The sequence below is a fragment of the Cylas formicarius genome, unplaced genomic scaffold (assembly GCF_029955315.1).
Source record: "Cylas formicarius isolate icCylForm1 unplaced genomic scaffold, icCylForm1.1 PGA_scaffold_2__14_contigs__length_35257938, whole genome shotgun sequence".
NCBI lineage: Eukaryota > Metazoa > Arthropoda > Insecta > Coleoptera > Brentidae > Cylas > Cylas formicarius.
In genome coordinates, this window is record NW_026844319.1 from 29,051,759 (window position 1) to 29,075,853 (window position 24,095).

Genomic DNA, 24,095 nt, shown 5'->3' on the forward strand with positions numbered 1-24,095 from the left:
CTCCTAAATGTTTTGCATGTCGCAGTAACTCAGCAAGTGTCGCTAACGGCAGATCGTCTTCAGGATCGTAATAATCTTGTTCAGTAAAATCTGAGCTACATTCACTTTTTCGGAATCCAGCTTTGCCAAAACAATTCTTAATTGTTTTGGCAAAATTAACTGTTTTTATAAAATACAAAGCTTCTAACACATTGATAGACCTTGTAAGCTCAGATAAGTGTCCCTATAATAAAATTTGAAGTTTTGTATGATATCTTGATCCAAGGGCTTACAACTGAAGTTGCGTTTGGCGGTAAAAATATAATTTTCACATTTTTCAATTTCAGTTCGCGAAGATGAGAGCATGCATTATCCAAAAATAAAAGAACTTGCCTTTTTTGGATTCCCACTTTCCCGTCGAATTGCAACGTTCTTTAAAGCACGTGGACGAGCGGGCCATATTTGCACAGAATGAAATGGTTAGTCTGTTTGTAGACAACTTTCCACCCACACATATTTCTCCTTTGAGAGACAGAGTTTTGACGGGCAATGTATGACAAAAAAGTCCGCTTTTAGCTGCTTGCGTTTTCCCAATATTAAACCTCTTTGCCAACTGACGAACTGAAACACTTTCTTTGTCTAAAACGTTAACAACTTCCATATTTTCCTTTAACGAGAGCATCCTTTTTTTCGGTGCCATTTTATTTAAAATTATGAAAATAAATCGAATATCAACTACGAATCTGAAGATAAAACACAACATTAAATGCAAGTTAGCAAACGAAATGTGTAAATGGGGAATCACCTAATAAAAAACGGGGAATTACCTAATTTTATGTAGATACATTGTAACGGAACTAAAAATTTCGCGTCCGCTTATGGAAGGTTTTGAAAATGATATGCTGAAATTCGGTTCCAGGAACTTTGTCCTGTTAAAAGAGATGTCCGCTTATAGGAGCTGTCCGCAAGGAGAGCTTTCACTGAAATTCATATTTACATTACAATCACGAAGCAAAGGAAAAATATTTTTAAAGAAATTGAAAATCCCCACAAAATGAATTAAATTGGATAAAACGATTTACGTTTTAATTAAAGGGGACTTAATTGCAATATTTACTATATATACTTTTCTGTATATTAATTATTTCGTCGTATTTCAATTTTTTTTTAATTTTTAAACCGCAAGTTGTTATTTGGGAAGTCACGTTTTATTTTTCTTGGTTAAGCTGACTACTGATAAATAGAAAATTAAATGCAAAGATCTAGAGCAATAGAAATCAGCATAAAATATATGAGAAATATTTTATCGTGATGTTGTAATTTAAGGAAAAATTTTAAAATGCGACGTTTTTTGCGTAAAACTTTCCGTTTGCGAGAAAATTGTCCAATCGGTTACAAAACGAGACACTTGCGGTTTGCGCAAACACCAACTACAACGGTTCAGACAATGCGGCAAATAAATTTCGCGTTAAACACCGCCTTCCGCGCGGCAATCATTGCCCAGGGATAATTACTTAAAGTTTCCAGCGCGAAAATTATGATATTTAGCTTAAAATAAGCGTCTATTAGCATAAAAAAAACGTTTATCCTCGCATGACAATCCGACGCTTGTAATTTCCGACCAATCAAAACGTGTTCTTTGACGGATCACCATGGCAACGGATATTAGAAATTTGTATAGACCGCGCGTTGCTATGGAAATTTGTCAACAAAGTCAATTCACTTCGTGTGGGTTTAAACGGGAATAATTTCTACAAATCCAACGTCTATGGAACTTTGATAAATACAAAAATTTGCACAAATAATAGCGATTTCCAATGATATTTTTTCAAATACATATTTCGCGCCCCCAAGTTATGCCATGTTTCGTAGTTTTTCATTAACGGCAAATAATTTAAACACGGAAACGGCAATTTTCAGGATCTTCTTGTTTTTTTTTTTAACCATAATCGACACACATACAAAAAATATCCGAAATAATAGTTATAGCCTTGGATCTTCCACACTGATATATACATGAATCATTTCAATAGAGTAAATGGTTTTCCAGAAAATATTTGTTATCTAATACCATGCAGTAAGCAGTACTAGTAAATGACGTCATCGCGTCTGGATTGAGTGCGAGATGGAGCGACTGTCACATGGACTTTTTCATATATCTCGAGAAGTTTATGGACACGAATCTTCTGCGTCTTGTCTTTTAAGAATTTCCGATGAAAGGTTTTCGAAAAATGTTTTTTTTCCTGAACCCTTGCAAACGCGGTTTTCAATTAAATTCAATTCAAGGGCTATTCGCTCCCCAAATTTGAAGTCGATATCGCATTCATTTTATATTGGTTTATGCGTTCTATGGACTGTTCGAAAGTTATGGCCATCTAATGCTGCGTCTACAGAGAACAGAGAACGGACAAAAAGAAATTAGAAACGTTTTTTTCCCACGGCCATTTCTTCTTGAACGCCCATGGTGGAAATTTAAAAAACGATAACAGAATAAACTATAGCGTAAAAGAAGGCTAAAATCGAATTTATCATTAATAAAAGTATCGTTAGAACCATCAAGAAAGACGTTAATATTCTTCTTTAGTTTTAGACGACTACGCACCTGAACGTAGCGATAATTTTGCACGGGCGGACAGCAAATGATGTCGACACGTATGTGCTAACAGTACGAGCCAAAAAGCCGATAATTTTTTACGCAAATAACTTACTTAAGCGAGACGAATTTCTCCGTTGACATTTTTGCGAAAATATTTGGCAAGCGACTATCCGTTCCGAAATGACGCTGGTTCTTTCCTTTCGAAGATGAGTGTCGCGAGATAAGTTTTTTTTTTAAATTCATTATGATCGTGCGTTTTGTGCCGACTAATCGGAGAAATTGATAAAAGCTTCTCAAGAACAAAAAGATTCCAAAATCCGCTTCGCAAATATGCAATGAGATACGCAAATTTTTTTAAATAGCACTTAAAATGTATGTTCCATTTCATTGAGGCCGAACCTGTATTTTTATTTTTTAATGTATTAATTTATTTAACAAAAAACAACACACACACATACACGCAGAAAAGATGAAATCTTGGAACTTTCTTCTTTGTAATGAAAAATATTCATAGAATATTTGATAAATAACGTAATCAAGGTTAAATAACTAAATTAATAGATAATAAAAATAATTGGTCGTTTTCTTGGCAAATGGTGGACGCGCTAGGCAGACAAGTTTTTGAAAACCAAATTCCTATTGTTACTAAACGGTTATCGAAATATACGTAGTTTTAGATGATTTCCGCAGAATAATTTTATTCATATTCTAGGCTACTCTATGGGGTGTTTTCTAATGAAATGTCGATAATTAAAAATGCAATTTTTGAGTACATTTTAAAAGGAAAACTTGAAAATTTTGGAGATACATCGTGGTAAAAGATTTGAAAAATAAATTATGTTTTTTTACAATTAAATTGGAACAAATTTTCTCATTTAAACTCCGGAATTTTTCGTGATTTGGTTTTTATTTTTTTTATTTACATCGGTAATTAAGAATTTATTACTACTTCATTGTATCTATAGATGTCTGAATAATAATAATAATAATAATAATAATAAGAATAAGAATAATGATATTTCTTAAGTTTTACATATTCCCTCAACATAGTTTTAAAGTTATTGAAATTATCATAATTTATCATAAGTTTATTATTTTACTATTTTTATTTATTATTTTATTATACAGCAATACCTATTTACTATAATAAAATCAATGCGGTTTCTCGTATAGTAACTATGCACGTTGTTAAAATATTTTACTTTATCACAGATGTAATCAGGTAATACTTTATTTCTTAACTTATACATAAAAATATTTGCATCATAAATAATTACTTGTTTAACCGTCATGACATTAACAACATTTGACATTAGGTTTGCAGAAGTGTATATGTTTCTCTTTAAGATCGATCTTAAGACTCTATTTTGAATTACTTGAAACTAATTTATCTTATAGTTCGGTAAGTTATGCAGGAGTGTGGAGCAAAATTTGAGATGAGGTGCCGTAATGCTGTTATATAAAAGATATTTGGTGTACATGGAAAGACTATGGCCTATTCTACATATAAATCCTAATTTTTGTGAAAATTTTCTAATTACATAATCAGCACGCGGTCGTAGCGTTAGTTCTGGGTATAACATCCAAGGTGCTTTATTTTATTTTCGTGTACTGGTATGTCATTATTTATTTCAATTTTTGTTTTCTATATTAACAGTACTCAATTTTTTCCCCAAAATTACAAAATTTAGACTTTGACGTGTTAATATTAAGTTTGGGTTTACATAAACATTCATATATTCGGTTCTAATCACTGTTAATAGTACGTTTCATCTGATCTATGTCTGATCTGCGAATAATTCGATTTTGCTACCGTTAATTACCTATGTCATTAATATACAATAGGAATAATAGAGGTCCCAGTACAGTTCCTTTAGGCACTCCATATATTGTATTGTAATATTTTGTATTCGATAATGGCATGGTGTTGTCGAAACAGCCGTCATAAAAAAAAACTAAAAACTGTGAAAATCTGAACATTTTTTGGTTTTGTTTAATTGCGTTAAATTGATTTTCATCAAGTTAAAGCCACCTCAGTTCCACATGTTTTTTAATGTCTGTAATACCGCTTCAGATATTTTAATGAACTTCGGCAGACATGTTTGAAGAGGTATTGTTTTTTGATGGTACGCCACTGATTTCCCTTAAAATTAAAATTATTCTTACAATCAAAATCTTTGTTGCGCAGTGATCGACTTTCATTGGCTAACTCTAAATATTGCTATTTACAAAACTTCTGGATTCCTTCTGCGTCAGTTTTTGCTGACGTTTCGCCAATCATCCTGTTGGCTTCTTCAGAACTTAACAGTTTCACTTAAACTACCCACATCCCACTTGGATGTCATACGAAATTCAAATTGTACAATCTAGTGTGTCAACCAATTGAGTTGAAACTTTTGTACTGAAATGAAGAGCATATATGAATCGGTGAGTTCGAAAACCTTGCAAGCCCAAAAATCGGCGTGTCCAGAAAATCAATAAAAACCTTTTGACATTAAAACTCGTCGACATATGATTTCGCCTTGCATTGAAAAGCTTTTCGTCTCTGTATTTGCAATGCTAGTTTTTCAATCAATGAAAATAGACATCTCAATCATCATTTTCAGCATTTGTGGTATTCCATTATGTGGTAATAGAATTCCAAGACTTCATCATGGGTACACGTCATTACCTTCTTGACATCCACTATTTTTTTTCGTTAATTGGTACAGGTCCTTGATATGCTTACTATTGGGCAGAGGTGGGCTGCTCTTATTAATGGTAGTGTAAACCATCTGTACCCTCCCAGGTTTTAACATATCCTGGATTAGGATTTCATACAGGAAAAGTTTCCTTATTGGAACCGGTGCCTCGAGTGCTACACTTTTTTTTATAGTAATTATGCCACCAGTTCTTAAAATCAGTAATGTCTTCTTACTAGTACGTAGTGATAGATTTTGTTGAACCTCTTGATTGCCTGCAGTGCTAAGCGCTGCCCACACAATCAGCTGTGCCACCCAAGTTGATGAAAAGAAAAAATTTTAAACAAAATTTTTCAAAGGAACTTCCGGAGGCTACTATAATAATTTTTATAAAACTTCTGGTTTCCTCCTGCGTCTATTTTGTTGAGTCCAACTAGCTAACGTTTCTCCAATCATCCTGTTGACTTCTTCAGGGCTTGACTGAAACTGACTCGCATTTTACTCTGTACCTGCTTTTATATTGTTTGTGGGGGCGGAGCTAAATGAGGGGCATAATCACCGTCTCGGATGACAGATTCCCATGTTGGCGACAGGTAGAAACCTTATTACATGCAAGAATTTTATTTTATCGAACAAAATTTCCACATATGCCGCATATGCATGGAATGCTGTAAACTTCTGGCGTCTCAAGTGGAATTTTGTCTTTGACGGATCGAAGATGTGCGATTTTTGGACAAGTGGTAAATCTGGTTTTGACGTTATATTTCTTTAGAACTTTTGATATGTTGTCAGTAATGTTTTGAATATAGGGGAGGATAATACTGGCAAGCTTTCAGCTTCATTGCTGTTGGAAGGTTGTGGTGAAGTGTATTTTGTGATGGAACGCTGAAATATCTTTAATGTGGAAATTATTAGAGAGAAGAGCAGAGGTAAGGTGTTTTAATTCTGGATTCAATGACTCGAACTGAGACAGTTTTACGGCAATGTTAGGTCTGATTTTCTAATGATAAAAATATCTAAGAATGGGAGCTTGTTATTAGTTTATATTTCAATGTAAAACTTATGTTAGGGTGTATGGAGTTTAAATGTCTAAAAAAATCTACTAGGGATTTCGGACCATCAGGTGTTTATGTCCCTCATTTAGCTCCGCCCCCCTCAAACAATATAAAACTAGGTACAGAGTAAAATGCGAGGCAGTTTCATTCAGGTTCTAAAGAAGTCAACAAGACGATTGGCGAAACGTTAGCTAGTTCGAGTCAACAAAAGCCGACGCAGGAGGAATCCAGAAGTTTGATAAAAAGTGCTTTAAAATGTCCAATTTTTGTTTTAGTTTCTTTTTTCTAACCAAAAATATGACGACAAATTGTACATCAATCCTGGAGGAGGAAAAAATTCCAAACAATTGCGTCCCGTTTTCCATTCGAACGGGATTCGGGTTGGGAAAAAAAAAGCCGCGTTCCGCTCGAGTCACAAAATGAACGAAGGAAACGCTCAATTCGATCCATTATTAATATTCCGCACGCCAATGAAAAATAATTACCGGGAAGCGAATCGCTGGTTTGTTTTTTTGTACCGGTACCCATCGGACCGTATTATTGGCGGGCGAAACAAACTGTTCATTGGCATTGTTTTTTTTTTTAATTAAATCTTTATCGCTACTTGACAAAGGCCATTTGGTTTCCGCAAACTTAATTTTTTTCGTCATTTTAAGATGTTTTCAATGACCCAATGTTAATAAAATAACATAAATTCGCACTTTGAGGTACATTGAGGACCAACGAGTCACTGACGCAGTACCACGGTATCAAATTTGGTTAGTTAAAATCACTTATTTCACTTAAACTGCATTCTTTGTTGTGCCTTGGTGGCTGTGTTACTTTCAACAGACGTAATACTCCATAACATGGCAAATGGATCTTCGAACATTTACTTGAATGTCAGCCGCCATGTTGATTAATTTTAAACAGCCTCAAAGGTTCCTGTTTTGTCGGTATAGGTGGTGCGTATTTTATGGGATCTCTTTCACAGGTTTACAGGATTTTTTTTAGTGTCAATTATTTTTGTTGCTATCCTAAAAGTTGTCTTATTCCAACAGTTGAAAAATAAACCTAAGACTTTACCAGCGTAAAACAAGGCTTAGTCTGATAAGCAATTCGCATTTTATTAACAAATTAATATTTTCTTTTTGCTTGTGGGCTGAACTGCTAATTCCAAATAAACCTTTTTTTTGTGACGAAACAATTCCATTAGCGTAGCAACTTTAAACTGTTTCGGTTTATGGGGCATTTAATTGTTTTCAATTTAAAACTGAAATTTATTTTCCAGGAAGACAAGTTTTTTCTTTCACAGAAGATTTTTAAATAGCATTAAATTTAGTATTTACGAAGAACTAAAATTGTAGACACGTATACCTGCCGGCCATCTTTTGAAACACGCCTTTAGATTTTATAATCATTATGTTAAGAAACGGTCTCACAAAAGTTATTCCTGTTCAATAAATAAAAAATATTTCAAAAACTCCATTAAAAAGTGTCGAATTTTTTCTTTAGAGAAGGTCGAAATTAATTAAAAATAACAAAAAAGTATAATAATAAAATAATAAAAAGTTCCTTCAAATTATTAGCAAACTCTCACTGCCACGATATCGTTTATCTTTGTTCCGCAGATCATTTTCTGATAACGCTGTTGTAATTTTTAATAATATACCCGAATCTGTAAAATCACATTCAATTAATTTTTTAAAAAATATATTTCAGGTTGAAACTGCTAACTTGTCAAATAATTTGATGTTATTGTTTTTATTTTTACTTTTTACAACTTTCTATTGTTCTATATTACTATTACATTTGTCTATGGTACTATATCTAATTTATCAATATAATAATAACTTCATATTTAGTTTTCAATTTAAACATTTAAGAGGTTAAGTGGAGTAGCTTTTACTAGACTTCGCCTATTCTCTACTGTATATTTGTACATAACAATATGCAACAATAAACACAATTTATTTTTATTATTATTAGTATTATTATTATTATTATTATTATAAATGCATTTGCGCCAAATGGTCTCTAATTTAATTAATTTATTAATAATTGTTTACTTGGATATTGTTTTTGTACTTTATATATATTTCTGAAAAGCTTAAACGATTTCCAATTTACAGGAAAAAAATCCAACATCGACAGTTTCACGTTGTAAACTTTAGTAATCTGGTGATGGTATCGCGTCATTTTACTAATATTGTTATTGCCGTAGACATTATGGATTAACAGAACACAATAAAATTTTTAATAGGCCGTTAGCAGTGTTTATCCACGTTCGTCGCATACCAATTTGTACGGATTTATGGGTAACATTTCTACCTATGTCTGCCCTCAAATGCTGTCTTTCAATCTCGGCAAACTTTAAATGTCGCCCAGAGTTTGGTTACGCAACTTGGTAAATAAAGGTCTATATTGAGAGCTGATTTGTAGAAAAGGTTAAGGTTAAGGGACGTGCAAAGCAACTTATTACGCAACGAGCCTCGTTTCCCGTTGAAAGCCAAGATGACTTCCCTTCGTCTAAAACCTAAATTGCCGCTAATTGGACGTAATTCGGGCATCTTCCTGTGGGTAACGCGTCCGCTACTACGTAGATTGAATTGAAAAAGTGCCCACTCAACGCGATTGAAATCTCTCAAATTTGTATCGTCCCAGTGAGCTTATTTGGCGTCTGTATTCGTCGTCCAAAAACAAAAAGAAATACCCGGCCCGCGTTTTATAAAACGCCCTTTATATTTGTGCCCGGAATTACGCTTGGATGTAGAAAGAAGCGATACAAAAAATCTGCTGGATGCGCCGGGTAAAACGCTAATTAAATAATCAAATTTTTGGCGGATACGCCAGGCGCCATATTTTCGAATGCCATACTGTTATAATTATTAGTATATTGCATAAGATAATATAGTGGCCCTACTAATGTACAAATTGATGCGCCGCAGGTGGCTATGATGTTCTCATAGAGAAGGTAAGGATCTTTTGCGCATTCGACACCCTCCAACCGAATGAGTTGCTACATTGCCGTAATGTTTCTGGAAATGCAAAGATAATTGGCAACGCCAAGCTAAGTAATTACTATTTTCGCTGTGCCCTGTGCCGTTGTTGTTCCGTACCGTACTCACAAATTTGTATAATTTGTGCTTTCAATACTTTGTACTACCTAATAGCATCTTAGAGAAAAATTGATTCAATTCTGCGCAGCTTTTCCAGAACTCAACTCCTTTTTTGAGTGAAAATTTAATAGGATTTCGACATATTTTGAACTGAGGTGGCTTTTACTTGATGAAAATTTTGTTTCCACAACACCGTGTCTTTATCAAATGTGAGAATTTAAGTTTAATAATTAAGAAGTATTTAAATCTAATTGATCGTTAAGCAATACGTTTGAATGGCTCATTGTTTCGACATATATTGACAAAATACTGCCGTAAAAATGCCGGATCCAAACATCCACAATGTGTCAGCGGCCATGTTGTTTGTTGAAAGTCGCAAGGTCTTATGGGTCTCACGTCAGGATTTGCCATTAGAGCTGCCATTGTATAAAAACGAAATTTCAAATCTTGCGTATGCGCACGTTGAGCGGACCTTCTCAATTTATTTTTACATAGTTGGTTTATGAGGTTCTGTACTGTCAGTATAGGCAGGGCCTTTATATGTCTAGTAGCTATATGATATGTCGTGTCGAGGACTGTCTTGCTCATAAGCACGAAGTTCCGTTACGACTATTGTCGGATTTTGAGGATGCGTTGAAAATCTGAAATCATTTTTTTCCGATTTATTTTAAGTATTCTCTAATTACTTATATATAATATAGCGGAGTAAGAAAGTTTGTAAAAGTAAAAGTCGCTTACTTCTTGAAAACAAAATCAATCGACTTAGAACCAGATAAAACCTGACTGCAATCATTAGTCAGCTTATTGTACTTACGAAATGGGTTATTGCCAATTTTTTTAATAGTACCGAGTATTGTAAAATGGAACTTTTTATCATTCATGGCATATAATTTTCGTATTTTTTATTTTCCAATTTATTCAAGACCTCAAATTTGAAAAAAGTTAGATTTAAAAATAGTGTGTCTGATACTGTCGATACAATGTATGCATAGTTGCTTTACGAGAAACCGCAAAGATTTTATTTTAGTGGATAGGTATTGCTCTAACCAAATGATAAATCGTATTTCTTTATAAGCATTTAGTTTTCTCAAGCTTAGTTTAAGATAATTGTAAATATTGTAAAATATAATACCTAATATGAGCATGAGTATTAAGTAGGTATATTAATGAATATTAATTATGACGTATGCCGGATATCATAGTAACGTATAAATTTTAGTTACGTAAAAAATATTTAAGACAACGACAAAAAAGCGGGTTTTCAATATATGCGTGTTGTCTTTGGAATTACAACTTGTGCTGCAATTAAAATACGTTTTTAAAATGCGTAATTTGGTTGACTAACCAATGACACATATGCTGTGGGTAAAACAAAAAATTTTTGAATTGGAATACTACATAATTTATTAACCAAAAAGTAGTTTTAATTGTGACCAGTTCTGGTTAAAAAGCTTTTTTTTTATGTTTTCCACCTAATCAACCGCTTCGTAATTGTTTGTTCATCGTTTGTCTTTTCAGAAGTAGAATTTAGACAATCACGACTCGTGATTTCGTTCAATTAAATCGATGCCAACGTGAAGATATTAAACTGATGACTCATTGAACAATTTACGAGGGGCGTCGCGTACGTACTGTGTGATCTGTCGTGCTTAATTTATCGAGAATAAAGTCAATTTTACGAGGCTACGCACGCGGCTCGGATTTTATGTTATAGGTGAGAAAAAAAATTGAGTCAATTTTCTTACGGACGGTCCCCCGTATCGGTTTCGATTCCGTCTGTGTGCTTTTTCATTTAAACCGCTTAAAGTATGTGAATGATTGCGCGAATTTTCAAAGGCTTGTTGATTTCGCGTTCCGCGATTGGTCGACGGTGTGTCAGTGATATTTTTAGCCGACCATAACATCTTAGAGGCGGCACAAACTAACTCCCGTAAATGGCGGATCCGCCGGTGCGGCGTTCCCCGAGATCAAAATCTAGCCGTCGAAACATTATCCGTCAAGGTTTTCAGACATCCATGGTTTCTCGGTTACGCAATTTTGATATTTGCTACGCGCGTTCCTTATCGTGCAGATCGTGTCACGAGATGCGAGCTGTTAAAAACACGATTTTTTGCGACGCCCGCGTAACCATCGATCAGCATATTTTTCTCGTGCGATAAGATTACTATGTTCCACAAGGACGTTATTATTGCCCACGCAATTAGAAACGAACGTCGGACATAAAAATTGTAGGGAGCAAAGGGTATTTATTAATTTAAACGTTGCGCAACGTGTCGAAAATGCGATTTTTTTTAAATTCTACGTTAAAGTGCGTTAATCCTACGTGATTAGTTCAAATCACAAGTTTCGAGTAGGCAATCGGGGATTTATTTTTATTGCGCCCCACACCTGCCTGAAAATTGAGTTCGGGCGCCGGACCCGCTATGCGCGGCAGCGGTCGGCGTCGCGGCGGGGCAAAACGCGAATTTCGCGCGGCGTCGCGCGCCTAGTGCGTAGTCCTCCCGTGACGTTTGGGGAATCGCGAGGCGTCGTTTTTCGGTAGCCCTCAACCCGGGCAACGCTTAAGTAATTTCGTCCCAGGACGACGGTCGGCGGCGCGTCTAGTAGGCCCCGGCGTCATTCCAAAGTCTCGTGGTTAGCGGTGGTGGGGGGTTCGCCGTTCGGCACTAATCTAATCGCTACTCTGTGCGTTAGGAGTGCGGTGCGATTTCGTTAGTAGGGGGTTAGACGAAATTTAATTTCTTATAAATATCGAGTGCGGGCGGCGCGTAACGTCAAAGCGCGGTTACGGGTGACACGTCGACGTGTGTTGTGTGTTGCGGCGAGGCGAATCTTAACCGTGCCGTTAGAAAACGATCCGCGAATCTTCGATGGTCGAGCATGACTATTTTTGTAACGCTACTCGCTTTTAACTTGCTCGCGATACGAAAGTTCCGGAAAAGGAAACGGCTGAAGACGTGACAGAAGTTTTAAGGTTATTTATTCCCGTTGTACATATAATTTATTTTTCGTACCTCGATTGTTTTCGCGCGAGACATTTCCCGTTTCCGATTATCGAAATGAACGGCACGGCGAGAAACGGCAACAGTTACCCCAACACGCATTACACTGCCGTGTTCGAGCAAGACGCCACGGCGAAGAGAAAAAAGCCGGGTAAGTGTTTTTCCGACCGAATATTTACCTTCCTTGAGCGCACGTGGCCGCAGCGTGCTCGGCGTACCGGTGGACGCGATGAATTACGCAACGCGATTGGCGGACGGCCCGCGTGACGTCAGAGCCCACGAGGCGCGCGATTCGAGCCGTTAAAAAGCGACTTTGCGATTTGGTGCGATTTCGCTTCGAGTTCCGTCGGAGTTTCGAGCTCTTTCCGTCAATCGAAGCACAGAATTTAAACGACTTTAGCAAAGCTTTTGACATGATCTGCTTATTTCAATTCTACTCTATATTGGGTTTAGTTATCCGATAGAGTTCAACAGGTGTTCTGCGACAATGTGTATTCCGAACCACTCTCCCTTGAGTTAGGTGTACCACAAGGTAGCATGTTGGGTCCCTTGTTGTATACAATCTATACGTTTATCTTTAAAATATTGTAACTGTCAGCTATATGCTGACGACCCCCATATTTACTTTTCTTTCCAAGATCATGAAATGACGCAGTCTTAGATTAACATTAGCACTAATTTAAAGAACTTTTATAAAATTGCATCCGATCATCTACTGCAGTTAAATCCAACTAAATCGTCGGTTTTTGGAAATGACTCCCAGGTACGTAATATCAAAACCAAAATGATCATAGAAATTAATGACACGCGGATACATTATTCTATTTTAAATTAATCAAGTGTATAATCTCCTGAATATCTTTTTAACACTTTTTGTACAGATGTTCATGACTTGAATCTGAGAAAAAAAAATTATATTGAAAATACCACAACATCGAAAATAAATGTTTAAAAAAATGTCTTCTTGGAACTCAATAATTTCTGTATCGGAAAAGCACTCTGCTGTTTACCCTTACCCCTTCATTTCTCCTTTGTCCTGCGGCTCCTCTCTTTATTGAAACATATATTTAATGACTGATTCTAAACTCGGCATAACACATTTAATTTTGTTTATTTGATTCTTTTCTTTTTCTTGTCCTTAGGGTAATTTATTATTATTAATTGAAATAATAAGCGAATTGTAATTGGGCCCTGTTATGCAAAAAGCTAGCGACCAACATTGTATGAAAACATTAGATAAGCGGGTAATCTGGTCAATAATTAATACCTCTTTATTCTGGAAAATCTTTCCAATCCGATATCGACCCTAGACCTTGAAAATTTCCATTCGTAAAAGAAACTCTTCATTTTCGTATAAAACTTTCAGCCCACTTGGTTGACACACTAGTTTATACAATTTGGTAGATTTACTGAAACTTTTAAGTTCTGAAGAAGCCAACTGGATGATTGGCGAAACGGCCGCAAGTTCGACTCAGCAACACAGTGTCTTTATCAGTGAACTTTTAGTTCTTATTTATTTTGATAAATGGATTTTCATCAAGTAAAAGCCACCTCAGTTCAACTTAGCCAATGAAGCACACAGCGCTAAGAAGATTTTGAAAAAGCTAAAGGCAATGATATGAGTGCTGGACTTAAAAGGTAGCTCCGAAACACTTCGAACGCGGAGCGCTAGCATTGAAGATGCCAAGTGAGATCTACGAACTAACGAATAATGAAAATAAAATGAAATGGGATACCCTGTACATTTTCAATGAAAAGTCTAGAATACTGTTATCGATGGTGTTTTTTTTTCTCGGTTACGCCACTGGATTTAGAACCGGTACCGTCGAAATTTGATCAACTGTCCCATCGATATAACGTGCACTTTTTCGACGATTCAGCACCTTAAGTGGGTCATTGCTTGATGAATAAATCGCAAATTAGATTTTCTACAGGTTTCCACAGTTACCATCGTATAATGTTGGTCTATAGAAAATGTCAGCGGGCATTTTTATTTTGGGATGCGGACGTTTCCTTCCCGGTTCAACTCGTGTCTTCGCAGAAGTTTCAAAACCGAAAGATCAAGGATATTGACCTCTCCGAGGTCTTATCTGCATGTTTGCCGCCTCAAAATAATTAGCTGCGTAATCGGTGGAAAATACGTTCGAATCAAGTCCGAGGGAGACGCATTCGACAAGAAACGAAAAACAAGTTTCCGCGAAAATTACCTAATCCAACTCATACATCATTTGCCACGAATTGGCACTCGTCTTATGCGTGTTTAAACACTTTCTAAGGTCGTCGAAAATATATTTTGGGTTTGAAACGTCATTCAAGTTTAAGGTCTTGCCAAAGCCCCATGATCGCTGAAGTATATACAGTGAAAACCGCCTATAGCCAAACTTTGGTATAACGTAAAACTCTGTATTACGAACAAGATTCGTTGAACTAATAGAGCTCCATACAAATCCACTCTGTATAACAAATATCTCACTCTCTATACCTAAAGAAAAAAGGGCACATCAGGTAACAAAGTAACAAAGGAATGTAGGCCGACTTGTAACTAGTAGTCTCTTACCTTCTATGAATTCCTTACGCTAAAAATCTAATTACCTAGACCCTGGTTGTCTTAAGTTTTTTCTCGTAATAAGCGATTATGTTAATGCCTTTATCGGTATGTATAAAAGCACATCGTTGTTTCAATCAGTTCTAATTTGTCTTAGTGAACACGGCGAGCATGGCGAATAAGCGAAAAATTTTATCTCTAGATTATAAAGTTCCAGTACAAAACTAAGAAAGTCAAAATTTGAAGATTCGGATTCGGAATGTTGTAGTGGTTCCCACAGCAACGTCTTATAAAATGTACCACTCTCTGGACTTATCGTAAAACCAAAAGCAGAAGAGTTTGCTGAACAGCTTGGCCTTATCGATTTCAAGACTTCGGAAGAATGGTTGGGGAAGTTAAAGTAGAGACATGGTATAAATTATGGACATATAAGTGGCGAATCCCGTAATGTCGACCTATCGTAAAACTAAAAGCAGAAGAGTTTGCTGAACAGCTTGGCCTTATCGATTTCAAGACTTCGGAAGGATGGTTGGGGAAGTTAAAGTAGAGACATGGTATAAATTATGGACATATAAGTGGCGAATCCCGTAATGTCGACCTATCGTAAAACTAAAAGCAGAAGAGTTTGCTGAACAGCTTGGCCTTATCGATTTCAAGACTTCGGAAGGATGGTTGGGGAAGTTAAAGTAGAGACATGGTATAAATTATGGACATATAAGTGGCGAATCCCGTAATGTCGACCTATCGTAAAACTAAAAGCAGAAGAGTTTGCTGAACAGCTTGGCCTTATCGATTTCAAGACTTCGGAAGGATGGTTGGGGAAGTTAAAGTAGAGACATGGTATAAATTATGGACATATAAGTGGCGAATCCCGTAATGTCGACCTATCGTAAAACTAAAAGCAGAAGAGTTTGCTGAACAGCTTGGCCTTATCGATTTCAAGACTTCGGAAGGATGGTTGGGGAAGTTAAAGTAGAGACATGGTATAAATTATGGACATATAAGTGGCGAATCCCGTAATGTCGACCTATCGTAAAACTAAAAGCAGAAGAGTTTGCTGAACAGCTTGGCCTTATCGATTTCAAGACTTCGGAAGGATGGTTGGGGAAGTTAAAGTAGAGACATGGTATAAATTATGGACATATAAGTGGCGAATCCCGTAATGTCGACCTATCGTAAAACTAAAAGCAGAAGAGTTTGCTGAACAGCTTGGCCTTATCGATTTCAAGACTTCGGAAGGATGGTTAGGGAAGTTAAAGTAGAGACATGGTATAAATTATGGACATATAAGTGGCGAATCCCGTAATGTCGACCTATCGTAAAACTAAAAGCAGAAGAGTTTGCTGAACAGCTTGGCCTTATCGATTTCAAGACTTCGGAAGGATGGTTGGGGAAGTTAAAGTAGAGACATGGTATAAATTATGGACATATAAGTGGCGAATCCCGTAATGTCGACCTATCGTAAAACTAAAAGCAGAAGAGTTTGCTGAACAGCTTGGCCTTATCGATTTCAAGACTTCGGAAGGATGGTTAGGGAAGTTAAAGTAGAGACATGGTATAAATTATGGACATATAAGTGGCGAATCCCGTAATGTCGACCTATCGTAAAACTAAAAGCAGAAGAGTTTGCTGAACAGCTTGGCCTTATCGATTTCAAGACTTCGGAAGGATGGTTAGGGAAGTTAAAGTAGAGACATGGTATAAATTATGGACATATAAGTGGCGAATCCCGTAATGTCGACCTATCGTAAAACTAAAAGCAGAAGAGTTTGCTGAACAGCTTGGCCTTATCGATTTCAAGACTTCGGAAGGATGGTTGGGGAAGTTAAAGCAGAGACATGGTATAAATTATGGACATATAAGTGGCGAATCCCGTAATGTCGACAGAAACATCACTAACGATTGGCTGGAGAAGACGCTGAAGAAAAGTGGAAACATTTACAAAGTATCTGCGAGAATGTTGTAGCTTTATCAAAAACGCAAAAAATTGCAGGATGGATATAAGCAGGCACTCACACCATATCATTTTATAGAACCCTCAAAAGCAAAAATATCATTATATCATTAATTATGTGGAAACACTAGACTTTTGTCATTAGTAATAAAGTTGAAATCGAATACAGTGGTGGGCATCACAAAAGGATGAGCCAGAAATTGCCAATAATAAAACAGTTCATGTATGCAACTGCTTCCTCTGCGTCAGTAGAACGGACGTTCGGCACTTTTGGTTTCGTACGCTCAGAAAGTCCGAGGAAACGAAAAAGATTGAAGAGTATGAAAGAAGACATGACGACTTTAGCCTACATAAGAGAGTTAAAGCAATTACGGAATATGAGCATAACAGTGTGAATACAAGAATGGAATGGAAACTGTAGAAAAAGCGGAAAAACTAAATAGATGGGTAGAGTATATTGAAGAGCTATTTGAAGATGAGCGAATCGCGGATCATGCGTACAAGAAAACATAACCGGATCACCAATTACCAAAGACGAATTAAAGAGAGCCGTTAAATTAGCAAAAAAAAAAATAGAGAGCAACAACAAATATTGGGAGAGAAAGCAATTGCATTATTAGTTAAGTTGTTTAATTTGATATCTGATTGGTTGAGGTCTGACGAGTCATGTCTTAAAATTGTTTCTAAAAATAATATATCAAAAAATTTACGCCAAAATCGAGGAACACATTGAAGATACTCAGTTTGAATTTCGTAAGGGCCTATGTACAAAGAAGGCTCTGTTCAACATTCAAGTTCTAACTCAAAGATGTCGAGACATGAACTGCGATGTATTTGTGTGCTTTATTGACTTCGAGAAAAACAACAAGAATTGATGACAAGGTCTTAAGAATTATTGCCAGCCTCTACTGGCATCAAAAGGCAAATGTGAAAATATCAATTAAAAGAGGGTTGCATTCTGTCGTCATTGCTTATCAATTTATACTCGGAGACAATATTCTAAGGAGCTTTAGAAAATATCCAAGACGGAATAAAAATAAATGGGGTAATAATAAACGACTTAAGATATGCAGATGATTCCTGGCGGATAACATTAAAGGACTTCAAACACTCCTAGACCGACTAGTAATTTCATGCAACCGCTACGATCTTAAACTTAACATCAAAAGGACCAAAAAGAATATTCATGCAGAACTGTGGATCGGCCAAAGAGTCAACATCCAGCATTTGAACATTCAGGGCAAGATAGAGAGAAGACGAGGCACAGGAAGAAGAAGACCATCTTGGCCGATAAACCTACGACAGTGGTTCGGTGTTTACTAAAGTGAATGAAGAACATTTTTGTTCAAAGTGTACAACGATAATGCGGAAGCATCTAGTATATGTTATTATGTTATTCGTCTTATTTTTTTAAAGAGTTTTATAGGAGTTTTTCTCTGAAACAAATAATAAACGAGACATATCACTCTCGTAGCGTTTCTGGGGTCGCTATAAAGATAATCTTATCGTCTCCGAGACGCGTAAGCTTTTTATCAAAATCGTTTATTTTCGTTTGATCCCTTGATCCGGTGACTAGGCTTTCGAAACGTTCTCGATTTGCCGTCGGCATACATGTAAACGGATTTAGAAAACTCCTGCTAGGTGATTGTTAAGATTCGCACATAAATATATATATATATATATATATATATATATATATATATATATATATATATATATATATATATATATATATATATATATATATATATATATATATATATATATATATATATATATATATATATATATATATATATTACAATTTACAGTTTTTTCTAAAAGATATGGGCATCAGTGTTATCATCATTATACCATTTGTACAGATACAGAGGGCAGGTATTTAAAACTATGATATGGTAAAAAATGATCTTCTTGGTCCACACAAAGGACCACAAACCGCATCTGCGTAATTCAAATGGGAAAGTACCAGCGAATCCGTTAAGTTAATTTTAAGGTTAGTTTTTAAAAAGTGACGACTGAGGTACATGGTTTTTACACTCGTATAGGCTTTTCGAATGCAAATGAAATGGAATGAAAAATATATTTTGGGTATCATCAGCATAGGAACGTATTTCGCAGTTCTGTAAGCAACTACTCAAATTGCATGTATAATGGAGAGGCCCTAATATTGAACCTTGAAGCACTCCGCACGGAATAGTATGTTATATGTAATACTGCAGCTGTCCGCTTTTCGAAATCCTGACTGGGAGGAGGGAAGTAACTGGTTAATATCTAAATGACCTTTTTATCTTAATTTTTTTTAAAGAACTCTTGAAAATACGTATAAGATTCTTATAGGTCGTAATTCGTCCATTGTTGTGATACCCTTTGATTTAGGTAATAGAAGGACCGTGGAAATTTTGGATTCGATAATGCAGCTTTTGATTATAATCGCGATAGTATTCTATCAAAACCCAGAAGTATAATTTCCAAGTTCTATTTGTCCACACCCATCGCAGGAGATTTAATTTATAGAATATATCTCTTTACGTCGTTTTCTGTTACTGCGGAAAAACCAATCAGTCTATTAAACTTTTTTTTTGTATTTCGATTGTCAAAATTTAGTAAATTCTTATTAGGTGTACATCGAGGTATGCAAGATGTCTTTTGTGTATCATCATTTTAGAAGCCAAGATCAAGACGTATTCGGGTTATCTGTCCAGTTTTATTTTGTCTTTTAATATGCCGCGTGATAAGACATTAAGTGCAATCGAAAAACATATACTTCTTGACTTTAGAAACTGCTGAAAAACGCAAAGAGCTATAGGGGACATTGTGCGTATATATAATCCAAATTGTGATGCAAGTTTCAATCTTGATGGCCCCTATGGACGCAAGTATTATCGGCATGATCTGAGAATTGGCAGAAAAATTGTGTCTCGAAGAATTAGTTATCAAGCAATGTTTCCTTCTATCATTACGCTGACTGAAGACAAGAGCGTAATTTTTCAACAGGACAACCCAAGAACAGTGGTTTCAAGACTTTGGTATCCAGTTATTAGAATGGCCAGCAATTAGTGCAGACCTAAATCCGGTAAGAGAACGTCTGAGGAATATTAATGAGAAAATTATATGATCAGGAAATGCGAAAACATGGGCCAACATTTTAACTAAAAAAACTTCTTAAAGAACTAATAGAAGTTACAAAAAATAAAAGTGGTTGGACGAAATGTTAAGAAAATAAGTGAATACAAGCAGGGAGTTTATTATTCTTCACATTACAGATGTATAGGTTGAGGTTTTCACCATTGCTTGATAAAAAATACAACCAATACATTGACACTTATTTGTGTGTACCATTTATGTATCAAAAGTATGAGTCTATACTTTTTCACGGGTGTGCAAATTAAGCTTAAATACTGCTGTTTAAAAATACCCGCAACGAATCGCACAATAGGAAGTGATGCCTGCTCTCCGTCCCAGTGATCGATCTAATTGGCGAAATCGACAAGGTCAAACCTATCAATGCTAGCAATATAGCTTAACAGTATACGCTTAAAGTAATCTCCATAAAAGCCAGACTATGCCGCATATAATCGCTATATTCACAAAATATCCTTACTATAAGATGCTTGTATACAGGATGTTCTTAATTGAGTGTCAATAATACAGGGTGCCCAAAAAAAAAACGCCCCCTTCATTATTGACATTCAATTGGAAAACACCTTGTACATTAAGTGTTGGTTGGTCACCAAGAGATCAGAGATAGTAATGGTAGGCTCTTAAATCCGCCGTGAAAGAATTGCTCAGTTTATATATAGTCCAATTAAGTCAGTCGTATTAATTTACACGTTTTTGAGGTATTGGAAGATAAATAAAATAAAAACTGTAAAATAGGTATAATTTTGTAAAGTTTTCTGTGTCGAATTGTTTAGTCTGTAGGTGAAGTGCTTTTAAAAAAATGGATTATAATAATATATAATAGGGACTATAAAATATAGCCTCCAAAAACAACAACAAAAAAATGTTCCATTTCATTGTACACCCTGCCCCCTTTGAAATTATGTTATTATTATTATTATATTTAACATTTTCTTCCAAAACAAATAATAACCGTATAATAAAATGCCAGAAAAAATGGGATTGCACAAACAAAAGAGGAAGGTAAAAAAGTCATTTTTGATGAAGATTGAGCAACTTCGAAACCTTTATTCAATTGGTATATTTAATTTCTGTTTGAATCAATTTCTCACAGGTAATTTAGTTATTACCGCGGAAAAAAGGGGATAAAAAGTATTGAATATTTAGGAAATATCTGAAAGTATAAGGAAATGCGGAGAAATATTTGGGTAATTCCAAAAAAACATCTTCACTGTGGGAAAATATTTACCTCAATTTTGGAAATCATTATTTCTTTAAATCTTAGATTTACGTACAGGCTCCCTTACGAGAAAAATGACGGATTTCCGGATCGTCAACGATCAAATAAATGTTTTAATTGCGCAGGAATTACCTGATACGGGCTTGCTTACTTTATCGTCGCCACAACCGATACGAATCTTGTGCAAATGAGTAACGAGTGTGTTTGTCTTGTGATAAATGCCGATTCCTGTCGCTGTGATATATATTAACGAACGTCATTTTACTAACCGAAACGTATCGGACTTAACTGGCGTGCCAAACAGTTTTTTTTTTTTGCAAAACAAAACCCAAGCTGTTTCGTTACCTTTTTCGACATTTACTTTTCCGTTTCCTTTTGTAGACTGCTCTAGAAAAAATAGCATAGAATCTCTGAAAAACAACTATACCACAAGGAAGAAAAACTTGGGGGGTCCCAAAATATATTACGGAATGATATGCTTCGAGAAAAAAAAATAACACGAAGGTTTTGTCACAGAAAATTGTTTTTACTCTCTAAAGGGTTTTTTAAATGCCTTATTTGCATATATATACCGTTTACGAATTTCTTTTATATGTGATTAATATTTAACTATTTTGGACCTTATTTAAATAATTATTTAAAATAATTGGGGTTTTTCACGTATTGTTTTGAAACTTGAAATGTATAATTTTATCGGTGCCTCGATCTTCATCATGGCTTTCGACTAATCTTCCCCAATAAACTTTAGCGAGCGAAGCTGCCAGGCATATTTCTTTCTTTCTGATATATTTATCGAGTCTTTATCAAAGCGAAGTTGTATAAACTAAAAAAGGCAGAAGATCTCTGAATATAAATATAAGCCCTGCCATAGAGTTTGTTTGCAGAATAGACAAAAGGCAAGTGGTAATAGGATCACACAGATTACGCTCCTGGCGATTTACTTACCTTCAAGAAACTAAAAGATATAGATTAAACAAGATTGCTTTCGAAAAATCGTCGGTGGGCGGGGCAAGTTCGTAGCGCGTAGCGCGAATCAGCTTTTTATTTTTAAAAGAAGGCGCTTCTCGGTTTCTTGTCCCAGAGGGATGCAATTGTTTTTCTGCGTATAAAATGTCCTTCACATCTCGTCGAACTTCAAAGTTACTCGCGCCCTATATAATTGAAGAAACCTGGAACTCCATCTCAACACAGTTTACTATACTGTTCAAGTAAAATTATCCCTCTCTTTAACTGTTTTTCATTTATCGCCAATAATTTACCTACAAAAACGGTAATGTTTAGGATATTTTAGATTTTTTGCCCATAAACGACACACCCTGTATATGATTCAAACAATGTTCGAAGTAGAGGTTATAGCCCTGGATCTTCCACGGTTCCTGGTTCAAGAATTTTTTGAAAATAGTAAATGGTTTTCGAGAAAATGGTTTTTCTGAAGCCATGCAGTGCGCCATATTAATATATTAATCAATGACGTCATCGCGTCTTGACAGTCCCGGAATAACGATTTCAATGTGGATTTTTTCAAATATCCCAGTTTGACACTGTTTTTTACGATTTTTGATCTTTTTTGTCTGAAATAAATGTTACTGCACTGGATCTTCCGCGTCTGCTGGTTAAAGAATTTTGCCGATCGGGAGAACGATTATGGAGGAAAACATATTTTTCTAAAAGCTAAAATTACCAAAAAAAAAAATCAATAATTAAAAAAAATACTTGGTAAAACTGGATTGCACCCAATTTCTACCGTTTAAATGTGGATACGGACTTTTACTTCTCTGCTAAATTTGAAGTTGATATCTGCAAATTTAGGACACTTAACACATTTCTCATTTAGCACCTAATATAGGCAACACCCCTTTACAATAGGTGAAAATTGTATATTTGATATTAATTACTAAATCGCAATTTAAACGTACTAGTTTCGTTAAACTTTGAGACACTTTCATTCAACACTTATTTAGTATCGCATGATTTCATTTTTGTTTATAATTAAATAATAACATATTGATTTCTGTAAATAACTGCTGAAGAAATTTGGTGATTTAGTTGCCATAGAATGTTTTTCCTTTTTAAAGAAATAAAACATAAGAGTTAATTGCTTATAGTACGAAAATTGGTGTGTATTCTTTTACTTCCCCACCAATACGCATACCAACCAGTATGCGTTAATTTTTTTACAAAATACAAAAAAAAGTTTTGTTCGATCGTCAAATAACGTGTAAGTAAGTCACTTCAGTAAGACTATAACGGTAATTAAGATAAGTATTCGCATAACCTAACCATTTTCTTTTCTGTGGTATACGTAATCACGTGACTCTCACTCTATCTGTCTCCCTTTCGAATTTTGAATATTTTATGGCGCTCACTATCAATAAAAACAATCGGCGCCGAATTGTCGATTAAAATAATCTAGTGAATGTGAAATGCGCTCAGATTGCCAGATAAAAGACGCAGTTTTGCTTGTCGATAGATTTTTTTTTTAACGTCAGTGGCAAAAATTTCGAGTTGTCCGAGATGATATTTACAGCACGTTATCTAACCGAAATTTTGGTACATTATGCGGAGCCAGTCTGGAACATTTCCAAGTGAGGTCGGAAATTTCTAATTTTTGTATCTGAGGCACGACCGCGTGTATTTTCGTATCGCACGGTAACGTCGATAATTATTGCTCCGTTTGTCAAAAAAATGAAGTTACAACATACCTAATGTGGTAAATTTAGCTCTCAAATACAAAATATACCAAAGCTGTATACGAGGTGGGTTCAAAAAGTGGGGTGACTTGTAATTGGCGAGGCTACATACATTCCATTTTTTTGTTATGT

The 24,095-nt window shown here is 35.5% G+C and overlaps 1 protein-coding gene across 2 annotated transcripts in view; it reads left to right on the plus strand.

Moving 5' to 3' along the window:
- Nucleotides 1-24,095, plus strand: part of LOC132697752 (putative inorganic phosphate cotransporter) — a 63,488-nt gene that overhangs the window by 21,156 nt on the left and 18,237 nt on the right. Inside the window, exon 1 of one of the 2 annotated variants that reach the window (XM_060663356.1) lies at nucleotides 11,804-12,562. The exons of the other annotated variant lie outside the window; for it this stretch is intronic. Within the exon in view, the coding sequence (XP_060519339.1) occupies nucleotides 12,469-12,562 (94 nt within the window). The 5' untranslated portion in view covers nucleotides 11,804-12,468. Of the gene's footprint in view, nucleotides 1-11,803; nucleotides 12,563-24,095 lie in introns of those variants that run through there. 2 annotated transcript variants of the gene reach the window in all.